At 36.0% G+C, this 15,378-nt stretch overlaps 1 protein-coding gene across 2 annotated transcripts in view; it reads left to right on the forward strand.

The window, feature by feature from the left end:
* The first annotated feature begins 1,804 nt into the window (after positions 1 to 1,804).
* AHCTF1 (AT-hook containing transcription factor 1) overlaps positions 1,805 to 15,378 on the forward strand; it is a 76,185-nt gene continuing 62,611 nt past the window's right edge. For both annotated transcript variants that reach the window (XM_068986603.1, XM_068986604.1), the window contains exons 1-5: positions 1,805 to 1,925; positions 5,036 to 5,289; positions 8,553 to 8,733; positions 13,236 to 13,443; positions 15,184 to 15,300. In XM_068986603.1, the coding sequence (XP_068842704.1) occupies positions 1,805 to 1,925; positions 5,036 to 5,289; positions 8,553 to 8,733; positions 13,236 to 13,443; positions 15,184 to 15,300 (881 nt within the window). The remainder of the gene's footprint in view (positions 1,926 to 5,035; positions 5,290 to 8,552; positions 8,734 to 13,235; positions 13,444 to 15,183; positions 15,301 to 15,378) is intronic.

A 15,378-nucleotide genomic window follows, 5' to 3' on the forward strand; every position in this document is an offset into this window, starting at 1 on the left:
ATCTGAGGTTATTGATATTTCTTGATTCCAGCTTGTGCTTCTTCCAGCCCAGCGTTGACTTAAGTAGGTACAAAATAATTATTTGTTGAGTGGGTACAAAAGAATATTTGTAAATAACAAAGAAGTATGGTACAAAGAATACCTATGTGCTCACTACCACGTTTTAGAAAAAGAAAGCTAATTGCTTGAAGTCCCTTATGTATTCCTCTTCATTCCAGTCCCCTGTCTCTCCTCTCACTTCGTGTTTATGGTATCCTGTGTTTTATTCAGTTTTGCTACATGAGTTTGTATTCTTAGACAGTATTTTGTTTAGTTTTGCAGTCTTTTAAACTTTATGTAGGGCTTCCCTAATAGCTCAGTTGTAAGTGTAATTCTGCATGTATTTCCTCTACTTTTAATATACCTTGATGTTGGTCCATATTGTTGCTTTGTAGCTGCTACATTCTCACTGCTCCATTGAGGTTTTTTCCCCCTTGAGTTCTGAATTTTACTTATTTCATTTTTCATTCCAGCAGTTCTTCCCCCGTTCCCCAAATCTATTTGACCAATTTTCATTGTAATTTTTAGTTTATTCCTCATTAGCAAGCTAAATCTTTGGTTTCTTTAAACCTATTAAACATACTTTTTTTTTATTCTCTGATTTCAGTATCTGAATGAAGTCTTTGATAGGTTAATTCTGCTTGCTATTGATCATGATATCCTTGTTTTGTTATTTTGACTGTAAGTTCATTTTCTGTGAAACTTCATCTTTGAGAACTCCTGAGATTCCAGAAAATATTTAGTAGTTTCTGTGGGTTGCTTGGAGCATTACCAGCCTGAGACTACTTTATATAATATTTTTCACCGGAGTATTTTCTAGTACCATGCTTTGAATTCTGGCTACTAATTTGTATGAAGGGGATTTTTCTTTTTCATGTGTAGAAACTTTCAGTTGTGGTCAAAATGAACTGCTCCCTCTCCTGCACAGAGAGTGTTTCTATCACTCACCTATATGCTGATGGATGATACAGCCCTATGGAGTTTAATGGGGTTGGGGTTCGGGGGGAGGCCCTTAGCTTCCGTTGGCTTTGTTAGCCCTAAGGTTATTTTCCTTTGGACCTTAGGATGCTCAAAACAAGATTAGGGTCACCAGGACTATATTTAGTAGCTAACCTTCAAGATCCAAGCCAGCTTATATATCTTGCAAAATTCCTACTGTTTCTACATTTGGATTTGCCAGTAATCGTTCAAAAAGATACTTTCATAGTTCAGCCATCATTTTTTCTTGTTTAAGTCGGAAAGTCATTTAGGACTTTCCAGTCTTCTGTATACTGGAAATGAAAGACAATTTTTTTTTCTATCCAGTTAAAGACATATACCACACTCAATTCCTGAGGTTACTGTGAGTTTGGCATTTTTCCTGGACTTTCTCCTGTTTTACTGTGGTGGTAATTTTTCTAAAACAATATCATTTTTATCCTGTTTTGTGTATAAAGTGCTTTTTGAGAGTGAATGTAGCAATAGGATTAATTACATTGAACCCAGTCTTCAAAGAACCTGTGTAAGATTCATGTATATCCTTAGGACATCTGGTTTAAAGAATCTTTACTCTCTTCAGGCTGTTTGGGAAATACTTTCTTAGAGAATATCCCAGACCTAGAAGCACATAATATGTATTTCATAATCAGATTTTAGTTTCAGTTTATTTACTTTTGTATGTTATCATTTTCTTTTGTTTTTCTCCTTCTGGCTAGAGATGATGAAATGTCTTATGGGACAAATATATCATAATAATCTTACTTTAAAAATTATTTGCAGTGGAAGTATGCGAGACCTAACAGCGCAGGTGACTAGTGGTCTTCTGAAGTTCCCAGAAGTGACTATCCAAGCCCTTGGAGAAGACGAAATAACATTAGAATCTGTGCTTCGTGGAAAGTTTGCTGCAGGTAAAATAATGTTGCTGAAAATTTACTTATTTGATGTGTAAGATAAATAATAGTAAACATATATTGTGACTCCTTTAATGTGGAAGAAAAAAAAGCAGAACCTGCTTAGAGTGGTCTTATATGTAAGTATATTACATCTACCACTACATATGTAATAATTTCTACCTACTTGAGCACATTTTCATAGAATATCCTGGGATATTATAGTTCATTTTTCTTTATTACAATACCATATATTTGATACCTTTTAGTATTGAGTATCTGCATTTAAAAAGTAGAAATAATACATGGCTGGTTTTTCTTTATAATGAGGCAGTTTTACTGGTGATGAGTTTAGATTAGTACCTGAATAATCGTAAGGGTAGAAAAGGCTGATTGTAGTGCCCTGTGTGTGCATGCTCAGTCACGTCCATGGATTTTTCCAGCAAAAATACTGGAGTGGGTTGCCATGCCCTCCCCCAGGGTATTTTCCCACCCAGAGATCAAACCTGCACTGATAGGTGGATTCTTTACCACTGAGCCACCAGGGGGGCCTGTAGTGCCCTAGGTGATAAAATATATTCAGGAAGTCTTACTTCTTAATTACATTAATCTGAACAATGTCTTAATAATGATCATGGTTTAAACTATGTAATATAGCAGAGAATTATACCAAACCATTAAATTATGGATTTCAGTCTAGTGAAATACATTGCAGACGTCTCTAAAAATGAGTGTGATAGCCACCCTTCCTAGCAGAAAGACAGTAAAACATATAGATTAGTAATTTAGCTATTTATGGAGCTGTTCTCTTGACTATTAAAGGTAATAACACTACTTCTGTTACATACTAGGCGCCATAACAACTTTTCATTGAGGGAGCGCTAGGTTTTTCTAATTACGCACTTTTCTTTGTAACTGAAAATCAAATAGGTTAAGTAATTTGGTCCCAGTACACAGAAAGCAAGTTGTAAAAATGCGCTTTGAACCCATGTTTTCTGGACCCCACTGTGCCATGCTATTTTTTAAAACTATAACTTCTATCAGCTATAGTCTAGGATATACAGCCACCTATTTAGATGCGTGATTCAGTTCAGTTCAGTCGCTCAGTTGTGTCCTTGGTCATGTCCGACCTCTTGTGACTCCATGGACTTCAGCAGGCCAGGCCTCAACTTAGTAGTAAAAGTGACATTGTTCATCTAATTGTTGAAGGAGAAATTCCAGGGTCTCGTTCTTGATTCTTCACTTCCTATATATTATTCATCAGCAAGCAAATCCTTTTAGTTTTGCCTCTGAGATGAATCTCTAGTCAGTCCACTTTTTTTTTATTCATAGCCACCAACCAGGCATAGGTTATCATCTCCCTACTTCTGCTTTGCCCCAGCTTTTTTCCATTTGCTGCTTAGCAGCTGGACTGACATTTAAAAACATAAATCAGATTGTCACTGCCCTGCTTAAAATCCAGTTACTTTACATTGCATGCAGAATAAAATCCAGACTAGACTTGCCAGGGGCCATAAAGGGCTTCTGGTATTTCCTATTATACTAGTTATATCTTGTCTCCTAGATTTTGAACTTTAAAGCGACAGAATATGTGTTATATTTTTCTAACTCCTGTAACATGTAGTTTAACTCTTAATGTATAATGTAGTAAAAATATGAGTTTGGGAGTTAAGGAGACTTGGGATCCACTTTTGGCTCTGGTATTCATAGCTCCATGGGTTTTGGGCAAGTTAGTCATTCATATGGTTGTATGAAAGTTTAGTTGCCTTATTTCTGTATTGAAGTATAACAAGGAGTAATAAGATAATTTAAGCATATATATAAGCATCAGTTCAGTTCAGTCGCTCAGTCGTGTCCGACTCTCTGTGACCCCATGAATCACAGCATGCCAGGCCTCCCTGTCCATCACCATCTCCCGGAGTTCACTCAGACTCACGTCCATCGAGTCCATGATGCCATCCAGCCATCTCATCCTCGGTTGTCCCCTTCTCTTCCTGCCCCCAATCCCTCCCAGCATCAGAGTCTTTTCCAGTCAGTCAACTCTTCGCATGAGGTGGCCAAAGTACTGGAGCTTCAGCTTCAGCATCATTCCTTCCAAAGAAATCCCAGGGCTGATCTCCTTCAGAATGGACTGGTTGGATCTCCTTTCAGTCCAAGGGACTCTCAAGAGTCTTCTCCAACACCACAGTTCAAACGCATCAATTCTTCAGCGCTCAGCCTTCTTCACAGACCAACTCTCACATCCATACATGACCACTGGAAAAACCATAGCCTTGACTAGACGGACCTTAGTCAGCAAAGTAATGTCTCTGATTTTGAATATACTATCTAGGTCGGTCATAACTTTTCTTCCAAGGAGTAAGCGTCTTTTAATTTCATGGCTGCAGTCACCATCTGCAGTGATTTTGTAGCCCCCCAAAAATAAAGTCTGACACTGTTTCCACTGTTTCCCCATTTATTTCCCATGAAGTGATGGGACCAGATGCCATGATCTTCGTTTTCTGAATGTTGAGCTTTAAGCCAACTTTTCCACTCTCCACTTTCATGTTCATCAAGAGGCTTTTTAGTTCCTCTTCACTTTCTGCCATAAGGGTGGTGTCATCTGCATATCTGAGGTTATTGATATTTATCCCAGCAATCTTGATTCCATCTTGTGTTTCTTCCAGTCCAGCGTTTCTCATGATGTACTCTGCATATAAGTGAAATAAGCAGGGTGAAAATATACAGCCTTGATGTACTCCTTTTCCTATTTGGAACCAGTCTGTTGTTCCATGTCCAGTTCTAACTGTTTCTTCCTGACCTGCATACAGATTTCTCAAGAGGCAGGTCAGGTGGTCTGGTATTCGCATCTCTTTCAGAATTTTCCACAGTTTATTGTGATCCACACAGTCAAAGGCTTTGGCATAGTCATATTTAAGCATATAGCATCGTACCTTTACTGAATGGTTATTTGATTCTTATTGCAGTAGTTCAATTTATTTTACTGTTTTGAGGACACTGTTCTATAAATGCTTAGATTTCAATTTGAAGATAATGAGTTATAGATTATATATGTAACAGAGCTTACTGCTATTTAGTTTTGTTGTATACAATATTAAGCAAAATTTTAAATTTCTTTTTTCTTTTAGGGAAAAATGGACTTGCTTGCTTGGCCTGTGGTCCACAACTTGAGGTAGTGAATTCTCTAACAGGAGAGCGGTTGTCTGCATATAGGTTCAGTGGAGTAAATGAACAGCCTCCTATAGTCCTAGCTGTGAAAGAATTCTCTTGGCAGAAGAGAACTGGATTGTTAATTGGATTGGAAGAAGCAGAAGGGAGTGTTCTCTGTCTTTATGACCTTGGTTTATCAAGAGTGGTTAAAGCAGTTGTTCTTCCTGGACGGGTAGGTACTGCTTAAGATATATGGCATTCTGTTTTCAAAACTAAACCCCTGCTGGTTACATGGGTGTGTTCACTTTGTAAAAATTCATTGAGCTGTATACATTTATTTTAGATTACTTTTTGTAAGTTTGTTATTTTTCATTAAAATGTTCAAAGAGGTTAAAAATATTATCAAAACAACATAACATTTAAAGTGAAACTTTCCTTGGATAAAGAAGATATATGTATATATACATGCATAGTGGAATATTTCTCAGCCATCAAAAAGAATGAAATAATGCCATTTGCAGCAACATGGGTGGACCCTGAGATTTTAATACTAAGCAGATTGTCAGGAAGAGAAAGATAAATACCATATGTGAAATCTAAAATGTACAGGCCATAAGGGTCTGTGAGACGAAAGCAGACTCACAAAGAGGGCAAATCTGTGGTTGCCAGAGGGGCTGAGGGGAGGACAGAGGAGGGAAAGATTGGGCGCTCGGGATTACCATAGGCAGACTATTATTTATGGGATGGATAAACAACGAGGTACTGCTGTGTAGCATAAGAAACTATATTCAGTATTCTGTGGCAAACTGTAATAGAAAAGAATATGTAGAAGGAATGTATATATGTATAACTGAATCACTTTGCTGTACAGAAGAAATTGACACACCACTGTAAGTCAGCTAGACTTAAGTAAAATTTAAATTATAACTTATATTTGGTTAGAAAATTACAAAGTAAAAATGACATGTTGTGTTCTGATCTTTCATAGGACAAGTATCATCTAAGTCTTATTCTTCCAGTTTTGTTTTATGAAGACACTGAAAATTTATAAAAATACTGTATTCATTACTATGACATTTTTTCCTTGCCTTTTAAATTTTTCCTATTTTAATTTGAGCCTTGGAGTAATATGGGAAGTATGTCTTTATTACCATTTTTGATTTGACTAATGTACATTTGAATCGTGGGTTTCTTTATATTCACATTTGTTAATTCTAACATACATATGCCTTCTATATGCCAGATATCTTATCTGGTAGTAACGATAGAAATTGAGTTGTTTCCTCAAACTTACTACTCTTCTTCTTCCATAGTGAGAAAATGTATACACTCACAAATACACACAGTCAAAAATCATGGAAGAGTAGATGCCTGTGTGAAAAAAGTATGCACTTAGATACACGCAAAAGTATATGTAGGTTTGTATGCATATATATATATGTAATGCATATAGTCATAGAATAGAATTTTAAACTTAAAAGGGAGCTTAATGACAAAAGATAATGTTTTTATAGTGAAGAAACAGACCCAGTGGGCTAATGTAAAGTCTGAAATAATTTATAGCCTGATACCTTCTATGTACTTGCCAGTGATAATGATTTTAAAGACAGAATTATTTGGCAGTTTATTGAGTGCTTACTGTAAATCAGGCTATGTGCTAGATTTTACAAATAAGTAGATAAATTGAACCTGGTCCGTGCTGTCCAAAAAGGCTTGTAGTCTAGTAGGAGAAGACAGATTATAGGATTATAGTATAAATAAGTACTTTAATACATTTTAGCACTCGGAACATGAAGAACACCTGGATGACTTCTACTCAAAAAGGTTGGACATTTCAGGCTAAGAGACCCAACATGTAAAAAGTCGCAGTATATGGAACCTTTGGGAAACTAGACTTACGTAGAATGGCAGGGAAGAGTAGGAGGAGGAAGTGGGAGCCAGAGATGGTGAGGATCGAGATTGTGAATGGCAAGTTGTGCAGTTAGAGGCCTCCTTCTAAAGTCTGTAGGTGACATTTTTAATTGAAAGCAGAATTGTAGTGTAAAAAGCCCTTTGGTTGGGTAGTTTAGGTAAATAAGGATGATGAACTGCACTGAGGAAATGGCATAAAAAAATCTGTGGAACAGATTGCAGAACTGTATTCCAGAGGTGACATGGACAGAACTTGTTGACTTCTAATTGGGTGAGTGGTTGATGCCAGATGAAATATAGGGAAAGGAAAAGACTGGGAGAGGAGTGACAGACAGCTTCAAAAGGATTCAGTCAGCTGACTTTTTATTCTTTTAAATAAAGGCACAGTATCCTCTCTTGAATTTGCTTTTAACTACCCTTAAAATTACTTAAGGTAGCATTATCAGTAGCTTCATATGTAGTATTTATATGAGGAATGCAGATTACTTATCCTTCACTGAAGGAATTACAGAAAACATACTTCAGTATGATAGACATTATTACCATAATTTAGAAAAGGAAGATAATCCATGAAATTACAGCTTTCAGAATTAGAAACACTAAAGAATGTTTTGTGTACTAATGAAATACTTAGAAAGCCAGTGTTTTGTCTGTAATAATAGATTACAGCCTGAAACAAACTTTAACCTTACATTAACACATAAACCACTGATAGCAAATTTTCTCTTTTCTTTCTAGGATGTTCATCAGTATTATAGTAGAAATCACCAAATACTTATTTATCAAGTATCGTACCAAATTAATTTCTGTGAATCAATAGGAAACAGAAGGAAAGCTAAGTGTAAACTAAAATACAGACTATTAGGTACAGACATTGAAAATTTGACTCGTGAGGTGAAAAGGGAAAGTCGAACTCCACAGTGTAACTACAGTATGATTTTCTTTAAGTAATTTCAGCCCATGTTAAACTCAGAGGTCCAATTAGTGTGAAAGCTTTGTGTGAAGTCCATTATAATGTAGTCCTTTTAAAGGTTAGACCTCTTCAGGCTTTATGGCATAAAAAGGACTTAAAAAAAATAAACGTAAACAGTAAATTTTTCTGGAATGATTTATTTTTAGTCTTCTTTGGAGAAGAAGCTATATATACTTTTACAGTAGCTGGTTTAGAGTTTTAAAGTGAGAAGGATCTAGGTTTGAATTTTAATGGCTTAAATGACTGTGTTACTTGAGTAACTCAGCTAAATTTTCTAAGCCTCAGAGTGTTTCATCTTTAAACGGGTGTAACTATATATAGTCTAATATCAAAGGGTTATCATGCATTGATTAGCATAATGTCTGGAATATGGTTAACTCTAGGTAAACATCAATTGTTGTTCCAAGTGCATGTTGTAATTCTTACATCTGAAGGTTTCATAATGCTTCTCAGATTCACAGGTATCAAATGCAGATTTGTGCTTCTGTATTCAAAGTGTTAATATCTGTGTAACTAGTAACCTGCTTTAACTTCATAATTTGTTTCTTATGTTTTTAATTGTGTTTTCTCATTTTGTTTGAGGAAAACAAATGATACATTCTGCTTTCTAGGTAACAGCTATTGAACCTATAATTAATCATGGAGGAGCCAGCGCAAGCACTCAGCATTTACACGCAAGCCTGCGATGGCTGTTTGGTGTGGCAGCTGTGGTAACTGACGTTGGACAGATCCTTCTTATTGATCTATGTTTGGATGACTTGTCATGCAGTCAGAATGAAGTAGAGGCATCAGGTAATTAGTCATTCCTGGCTTAAAACCCAAAATTGAGCACCTGAATATTCTGATGCATTGGATTGGTTTTTTTTAATAATCAAAAAAAAAAGAGTCAAAAACTTGTTTATGTGTCTTTTAAAAAATTGTTTGCTTGTATTGTTTTATTGTTTTGTGTGCCATGGATATTTTTTGCATGAGTTACTATGTTTTATTGATAAAGTGTTTACAGACTAAAGTAGTTCTTGAAAGAGAGACATGTTCCCAGATACACAACTAAATAACATCATTCAGGTTATTGAGTAAATACCAGAAGAAGGGCTGAAAGGTATAAAATCTTGATCCTTATCAGACAATATAAAATTATCCAAGTATGTAGGATCTGACATACTGTTTTTGGTATACAGTTTATGTTCCTGTGGTAAGCCCAAGATAGAAATAAAGTAATTTGATAGAAAACAACAGTAATTTAATAAAGTAATTCGATAGAAAACAATAGTAATTTAAAAGTCTTCCCTCACAAAATAGCATCTTGAAATAGAACTAAAGCTTAATTAATTAGTTAGTAAGTAAAGAGAGGGCGGTGGCTCAGTGGTAGAGAATCCGCCTGCCAGTGCTGGAGACAGGGCTTCGGTCTCTGACCCGGCAGATCGGACATGCTGCAGAGCAGCTCAGCTCATGTGCCACAGCTGTTGAGCCTGGGCTCTAGAGCCTGGGAGCCACAACTGTTGACCCCACGTGCCGCAGCTGCTGAAGCCTTTTGGGCCTAGAACCTGTGCTCTGCGCCAAGAGAAGCTACCCATCTTGAGAAGCCGGCACATCCAACCAGAGAGTGGCTGGTGCTCACCGCCAGACAGCCCGCCCAGCAGCGAAGATGCAGCACAGCCAAAACTGAATAAATAAATACAGATTTTTTATAAAATGTAGAGAGACAGTTTCCTCTTTTCGTACTGTTGTGCTTAGTCGCTCAGTCGTGTCCGACTCTTGGAACACCCTGGACTGTAGCCCACCAGGCTCCTCTGTCCTTGGATTTCTCCAGGCAAGAAGACTGGAGTGGGTTGCCATTTCCTACTCCAGGGGATCTTTCCAACCCAGGAATTGAACTCAGATCTTCTGCATTGCAGGCAGACTCTTAACTCATTGAGCTAGAGGGAAGCCCTTGTTTTTTAGTACTGTACGTATATTTATAAATCTTCTCTTCAGTAGTAGTTTGTTTTTGTGATTTATGTTACTCTTGATTGGTTTATATAGGAAGAAAAGCTAACCTAAAAACTTAAGTGAGTGAGTGAGTGAAGTCGCTTGGTTGTGTCTGACTCTTTACGACCCCATGGACTGTAGCCTATCAGGCTCTCTGAGCCACCAGGGAAGTGTATTATCTATAAGGTTTTAGGAAAGGACTCTTTAAACTTGAGGACCTTCTTGATTTTTAAAATAGTCCTGTAATATTAGTGCAGATCTTTTAATTTTTGGATCAGCTAAGAAACAGATACAAATAATCAATATTTTGTCCCAATATATAATAATGAGTATAACTATTAAAAACTGTTGGTATGTAATAAAATGGATTAAAACTACAATATTTTGGTAAAAATTATGTTTGACAAGAAATTGAAGAACCAGATTATCTGATGAAAATATAGATCTGCAAAATATTATGTGGAAGAGTTTAATTTGGTAGAAATAATGGCCCCACATGCACTTAAGGGAAAGAAGTTCTCATAGTGATGGAAACTACACCTTGAAATCTGATATTGAGGTCTGATTGATCTTAATAAAACTTGGGTATAGTTTAAATGAAGAGAATTGATTAGTAAGAATGACAGTAACTAAAAATGAATTTGTGGACTATTAGAAATGATTTAGCTACTCTTTGTAGAAAATTGATGAAAGAATTAAATAATTTTAATGGAGTTTTGCTCCAGAGTGTGTTTTGTGCATGATATATCATTATAGTTGTAAGGCTAATTAAAATACCTCTACTCATAGTTAAAACTCAACAGATTGAAATAGTAGAGTTGAAAACATGTTTTATTTCAGTAGTCAGTAGTTCCTTTCCACACAAGAGTAATTGTATAGTGAAATTTTATAATTTTAATTTTATAGTGAATTTTTTCTCAGTTATGAGAATTAGAAAGCTGGTGAATTTTATAGCATAGAAAAAGTTGAGTTTTGGAGTTTAAGCAAAATGTATATTTTTGTTTACATAAATAATTTATGATTACAATTATTTAGACTTCACTGAAACACACATAACATAGAATATGAAGTTCCTAAGATTTATCATACTGTAAGTACTGTTTGTAACTTTTCCAAACTTAACAGTGTTTCTTATACATCTTTACACACATCACTACATAGTCTGCTTTATTTTCTTGAATAACTTTACAGTATTCCATTGAATAGATTAGTTATTTTGGCATAGTTTTATCATTTGCTCTTTTCTGAGGAGAAAAAATCAGAAGCAGGATGGATAGGATTTTTTCTTTCTTCATTAACAGCATTGAGGGAATCTACTCTTGCACAACAGTTACAGCAGTAAATGAGCCTGAATTTTTTAATGTAAACATTTGGGACATTCTCAAGTAGAATAATAAAAGAATTCCCACAAACCTGTTACCTAAGTTCAATTTAGTTTTCAAAATTTACCATATATGCATCTGTTCTATTTCCCTTTCCTCCCTTCTCTCTTTGAGTCTATTAATTTAAAGCAAATGATTATTTTACTACTAATCATGATGCCATTTACCACTGTTAAAAGCATTAATGATTGCTTGATATAGTGTTAATTACTAGTCCATAATGAAATTACTGTGATTTTCTCTAAAGCATCTTTTTGCATTTGAATTGTTTGAACCAAGATCCAAACACATTTGACAGTTTGCATCTCATGTATATTTAAATGTAGAGCAATCTTTCCTCTATCCTCTCCTTATTCATTTATTTATATTTAGTTCCACTGTCTTGCTGAAGATATTATTTTGGAATGATCTATGTATCTTCACGTGGTATTATTTACATTTTATATTTTCTGTAAGTTAAGTTAGCTCAGATTAGATTCAGATTTAACATTTGACAGGTATCTTTCAGAAGTGCTGGGTATTTCATAATGGTTCACATCACACATGGTGTCTTGTTTTATATTTAGTGATCAGTGGGTTTAGGTGATGACAGCACGATCCATCAACCTTTGTACCAGTGGTTCTCAACTGGGGCTGGTTTTTTGGCCCTCTAGATTTTTGGTCGTGTTTAGAGATAATTTTGGCTGTTAATACTGGAGGGAGAAGTGGCATCTAGTAGATACAGGTCAGAGATGCTGTTAATATCCTATAAAGCACAAGACAGCCCCCACAACAGAGAATTATCTGACCTAAAATGTTAATAGGGCCAAGGTTGAAAAATCATACTTGAAATTAGTTGTTTCTCCATTGACATTGTTGCCTAGATCTCTTATTTCAATAGGGCTGCAAAAATGCTTTTAAAGTTCTGTTAATCTAAAAAGAATTTTTTCATTAACTAGGTGTATTTGTTTATCTTGAAATACAGTTTGTACAGAAAAGGCAGAATAAATGCATACGTTACCGTTTCTTTAAGTACTGATTTTCCAAGTAAGAAGCTGGTACTCAGCTACTTTCAGTGGTTCAGTAAGGTCTCTTATAAGTAAAGAAGGTAGAAACTCATGGGGTTTTACATAATACTTAATATGCTTTATTTGTTTATTTTCATTATTTTTTTGTTGTTGTTGTTCTCAAAAGTGTCCTGTTTTTGCTAACGAAGGCACCTTCATCGAATCTGACACATCACCTTAGATTTTGATAGCTTCCTAGATTTCTGGCACAGGGTATACCAGGCTCATCGGAGAACCAGCCATTCTCCGAGGGGAATATTTAGGTTGTTACTCCTAAATTTGAATAAAGAAACCATCAGCTTTATTTATGATTGTTAAGGAAGTTAATTTCTTATTTACTTATTTGTTTTTGGCTGTGCTGGGTCTTTGTTGCTGGTCGCAGGCTTTCTCTAGTTGCAGTGAGCAGGGGCTATTTTCTAGTTGTGATGCACAGGCTTCTCATTGCAGTGCATCTTTTGTTGCTGAGCATGGACTCTAGGGCTCTCAGGCTTCAGTAACTGTGGAGCACAAGCTCAGTAGTTGTGGCGCATAGTTACCCCACAGCATGAGGGAATCTTCCCAGATCAGGGATTGAACCCGTTTCTCTCTCCTGCATTGGCAGGTGGATTCTTTACCACTGAGCCACCAGGGAAACCTCGACAAAATTAATTCTGTTAAAATGGGTAACATTTGATATGTACTGTGAGATTTTAAAGATAATTACACAATTAAATGTGTTTTGAAAATTATAACATTTTAAATAAAGGTGGCTAGTTCATATAGTCAGTATGCTTTGTTATCACTAATCTTATTTTAATTGACCCCAGTAGTTTTGAGCTGCTGATTGAATATTGGGTGACGTACTTGGTTTTATGCTGTTTATAGTTTGTTAATCTTACTTGTCCTATTTATTTTTTAGACCTTGAAGTTGTAACTGGCATCCCAGCTGAAGTACCGCACATCAGAGAGAATGTGATGCGAGAAGGACGCCATCTGTGTTTTCAGTTAGTCAGCCCATCGGGAACAGCCGTTTCAACCCTTAGTTACATAAACCGGACAAATCAGCTTGCTGTAGGTTTTTCTGATGGCTATCTAGCACTTTGGAACATGAAAAGCATGAAAAAAGAGTAAGGACAACTTTTTAATTATTTATTAGTAATTTCTTTCTGAATATACTCAGGTACTAATATTTAAAGATTAGCATAAACAGGAAAAGATAGGGTAGACTAAGGATTGAATGCATAAGTTTCCATTACATGAAAACATGACTTAGTATAAAAAGGAGTGACTTAGTCAAAGTCACTCAGTCGTGTCCAACTCTTGCGATGCCCTGGACTGCAGCCTGCAAGGTTCCTCTGTCCATGGGATTCTCCAGGCAAGAACGCTGGAGTGGGTTGCCATTTCCTTCTCGCACATCAATTTAAGTTGAATCAATGTATTTAAAAGGAATTTTGCTGAATTTCCTGCTAGTCCAGTGGTTTAGACTCTACACTTTAACTGCCGTAGCACAGATTCAATCCCTGTTCAGGGAACCAAGATCCTGTAAGCTGCACAGCACAGCAAAAAAAAAAAACCCCAAACCTGGCATTTTAGTCATTGTGGAGTTCAGTTTGCTAGTAAACTTTGACACTACTAAGATATCTGGCATGAATTCTTTCAGAAGTACTTTTCTGCATAAACATATGTGTAAGGTAGTTAGTAGTTCTCAGTTGACAGAAAAAAGTAAAGACTTTTTAAGAAAATTACAAAATACTGTGTTTAAAATATTAATGCTGTCAAAAACTTCCCCCAAATATAATTATATTGATACTTTTTAATTAACTCTTTATTAAAATTGCTGAGGAATCCATTTTATTAATTTAACTTTATTTATTGAATTATTGAATTACCTCCCTTTATTGAGGGAGGTAAGGCACTATAGGTTTTAAATCATATCTCTATTGAGTTAAATAGATACCTATTTGTCCTTTAAGTTGTCAATTTAATATTTCTTCCTTTTTCTTCCAAGTAATATTGGAATATTTTCTTGAGTAACTTGTCTTTCAAATGAGTCAACAAAATAGTCACCTTTCCAAACCGTCTGCTCAGTTTGTCTCACCAACAAATTGGTACCTACTTGGCAGTGTTTGATTGATTATAAATGTTTGCCAAGTTTGAAGTGACGGAGAGAGAGATAGAAAATAACAATGTATATATACCAGACCTATTTTTTTTTTAACCTTTGGTTCTTTGATGATACTGAGGTGTCAGTAGCCCCTAAAGTAAACACTGACTGTCCTTGTACTTCCTCACACTCAATTTTTCTGCACAGAGCCCGTGATGAAGTGATAATGCTGTTGCCTAGTAGCTTCCTATGGGAATTCCATCTTCACTGTCTTCCCTTTTATCAGCTCTTGTCTTTGAATTGCTCACAAAGGAGTGCCTGGAGAACCTGGCTTCTAGAGGATTTTCTTGAACACTCTCTTCTCTTCACTAATTATGCTTTTTCAAGGGATTTGTGAGACGTCTTCAGATTCTAACTCATTCTGTTGTAGTAATGGGAAACTGACCCAGCTGAAGCATTTGGAGTGTTGTGGCGGTATTTCATCTCTTTCTAGAGTACCTGTTATTGGGGAACAGTACGTAGTGGCATACATTTATATGACTGGAAGGAATAGTTCGTGCTTTAGTGATTCTAACCCTTCCCAGTTCTACCTGGGAAACGGGGTGCCATGCTCATTTTCTTGATGTCTTGTACCCTGTGTGTTTTTGAAGATAAGATGATTGTAAGAGCAGTAACCCAAATTCGTACATGAGGCATCATCTTCCTTTTTCATGAAATTGTAACTTAGAAGTATGAAGTGTACTGATTTTTGTGCCTGTTATAGATACTACACACAGTTGGAAGGTGGAAGAGTTCCTGTATACGCTGTCACTTTTCAAGAACCTGAAAATGATCCTCGTAATTGCTGTTACCTCTGGGCTGTTCAGTCTACACAAGATAGGTAAATGTGATAAATGTGGTTTTTAATAATGTTTGTCAAGAATGGCATGGCAGTTAATTTCTTTTGCAAAACTTTGTG

Source organism: Capricornis sumatraensis, chromosome 14 (assembly GCF_032405125.1).
Source record: "Capricornis sumatraensis isolate serow.1 chromosome 14, serow.2, whole genome shotgun sequence".
In the NCBI taxonomy this organism is placed as follows: domain Eukaryota; kingdom Metazoa; phylum Chordata; class Mammalia; order Artiodactyla; family Bovidae; genus Capricornis; species Capricornis sumatraensis.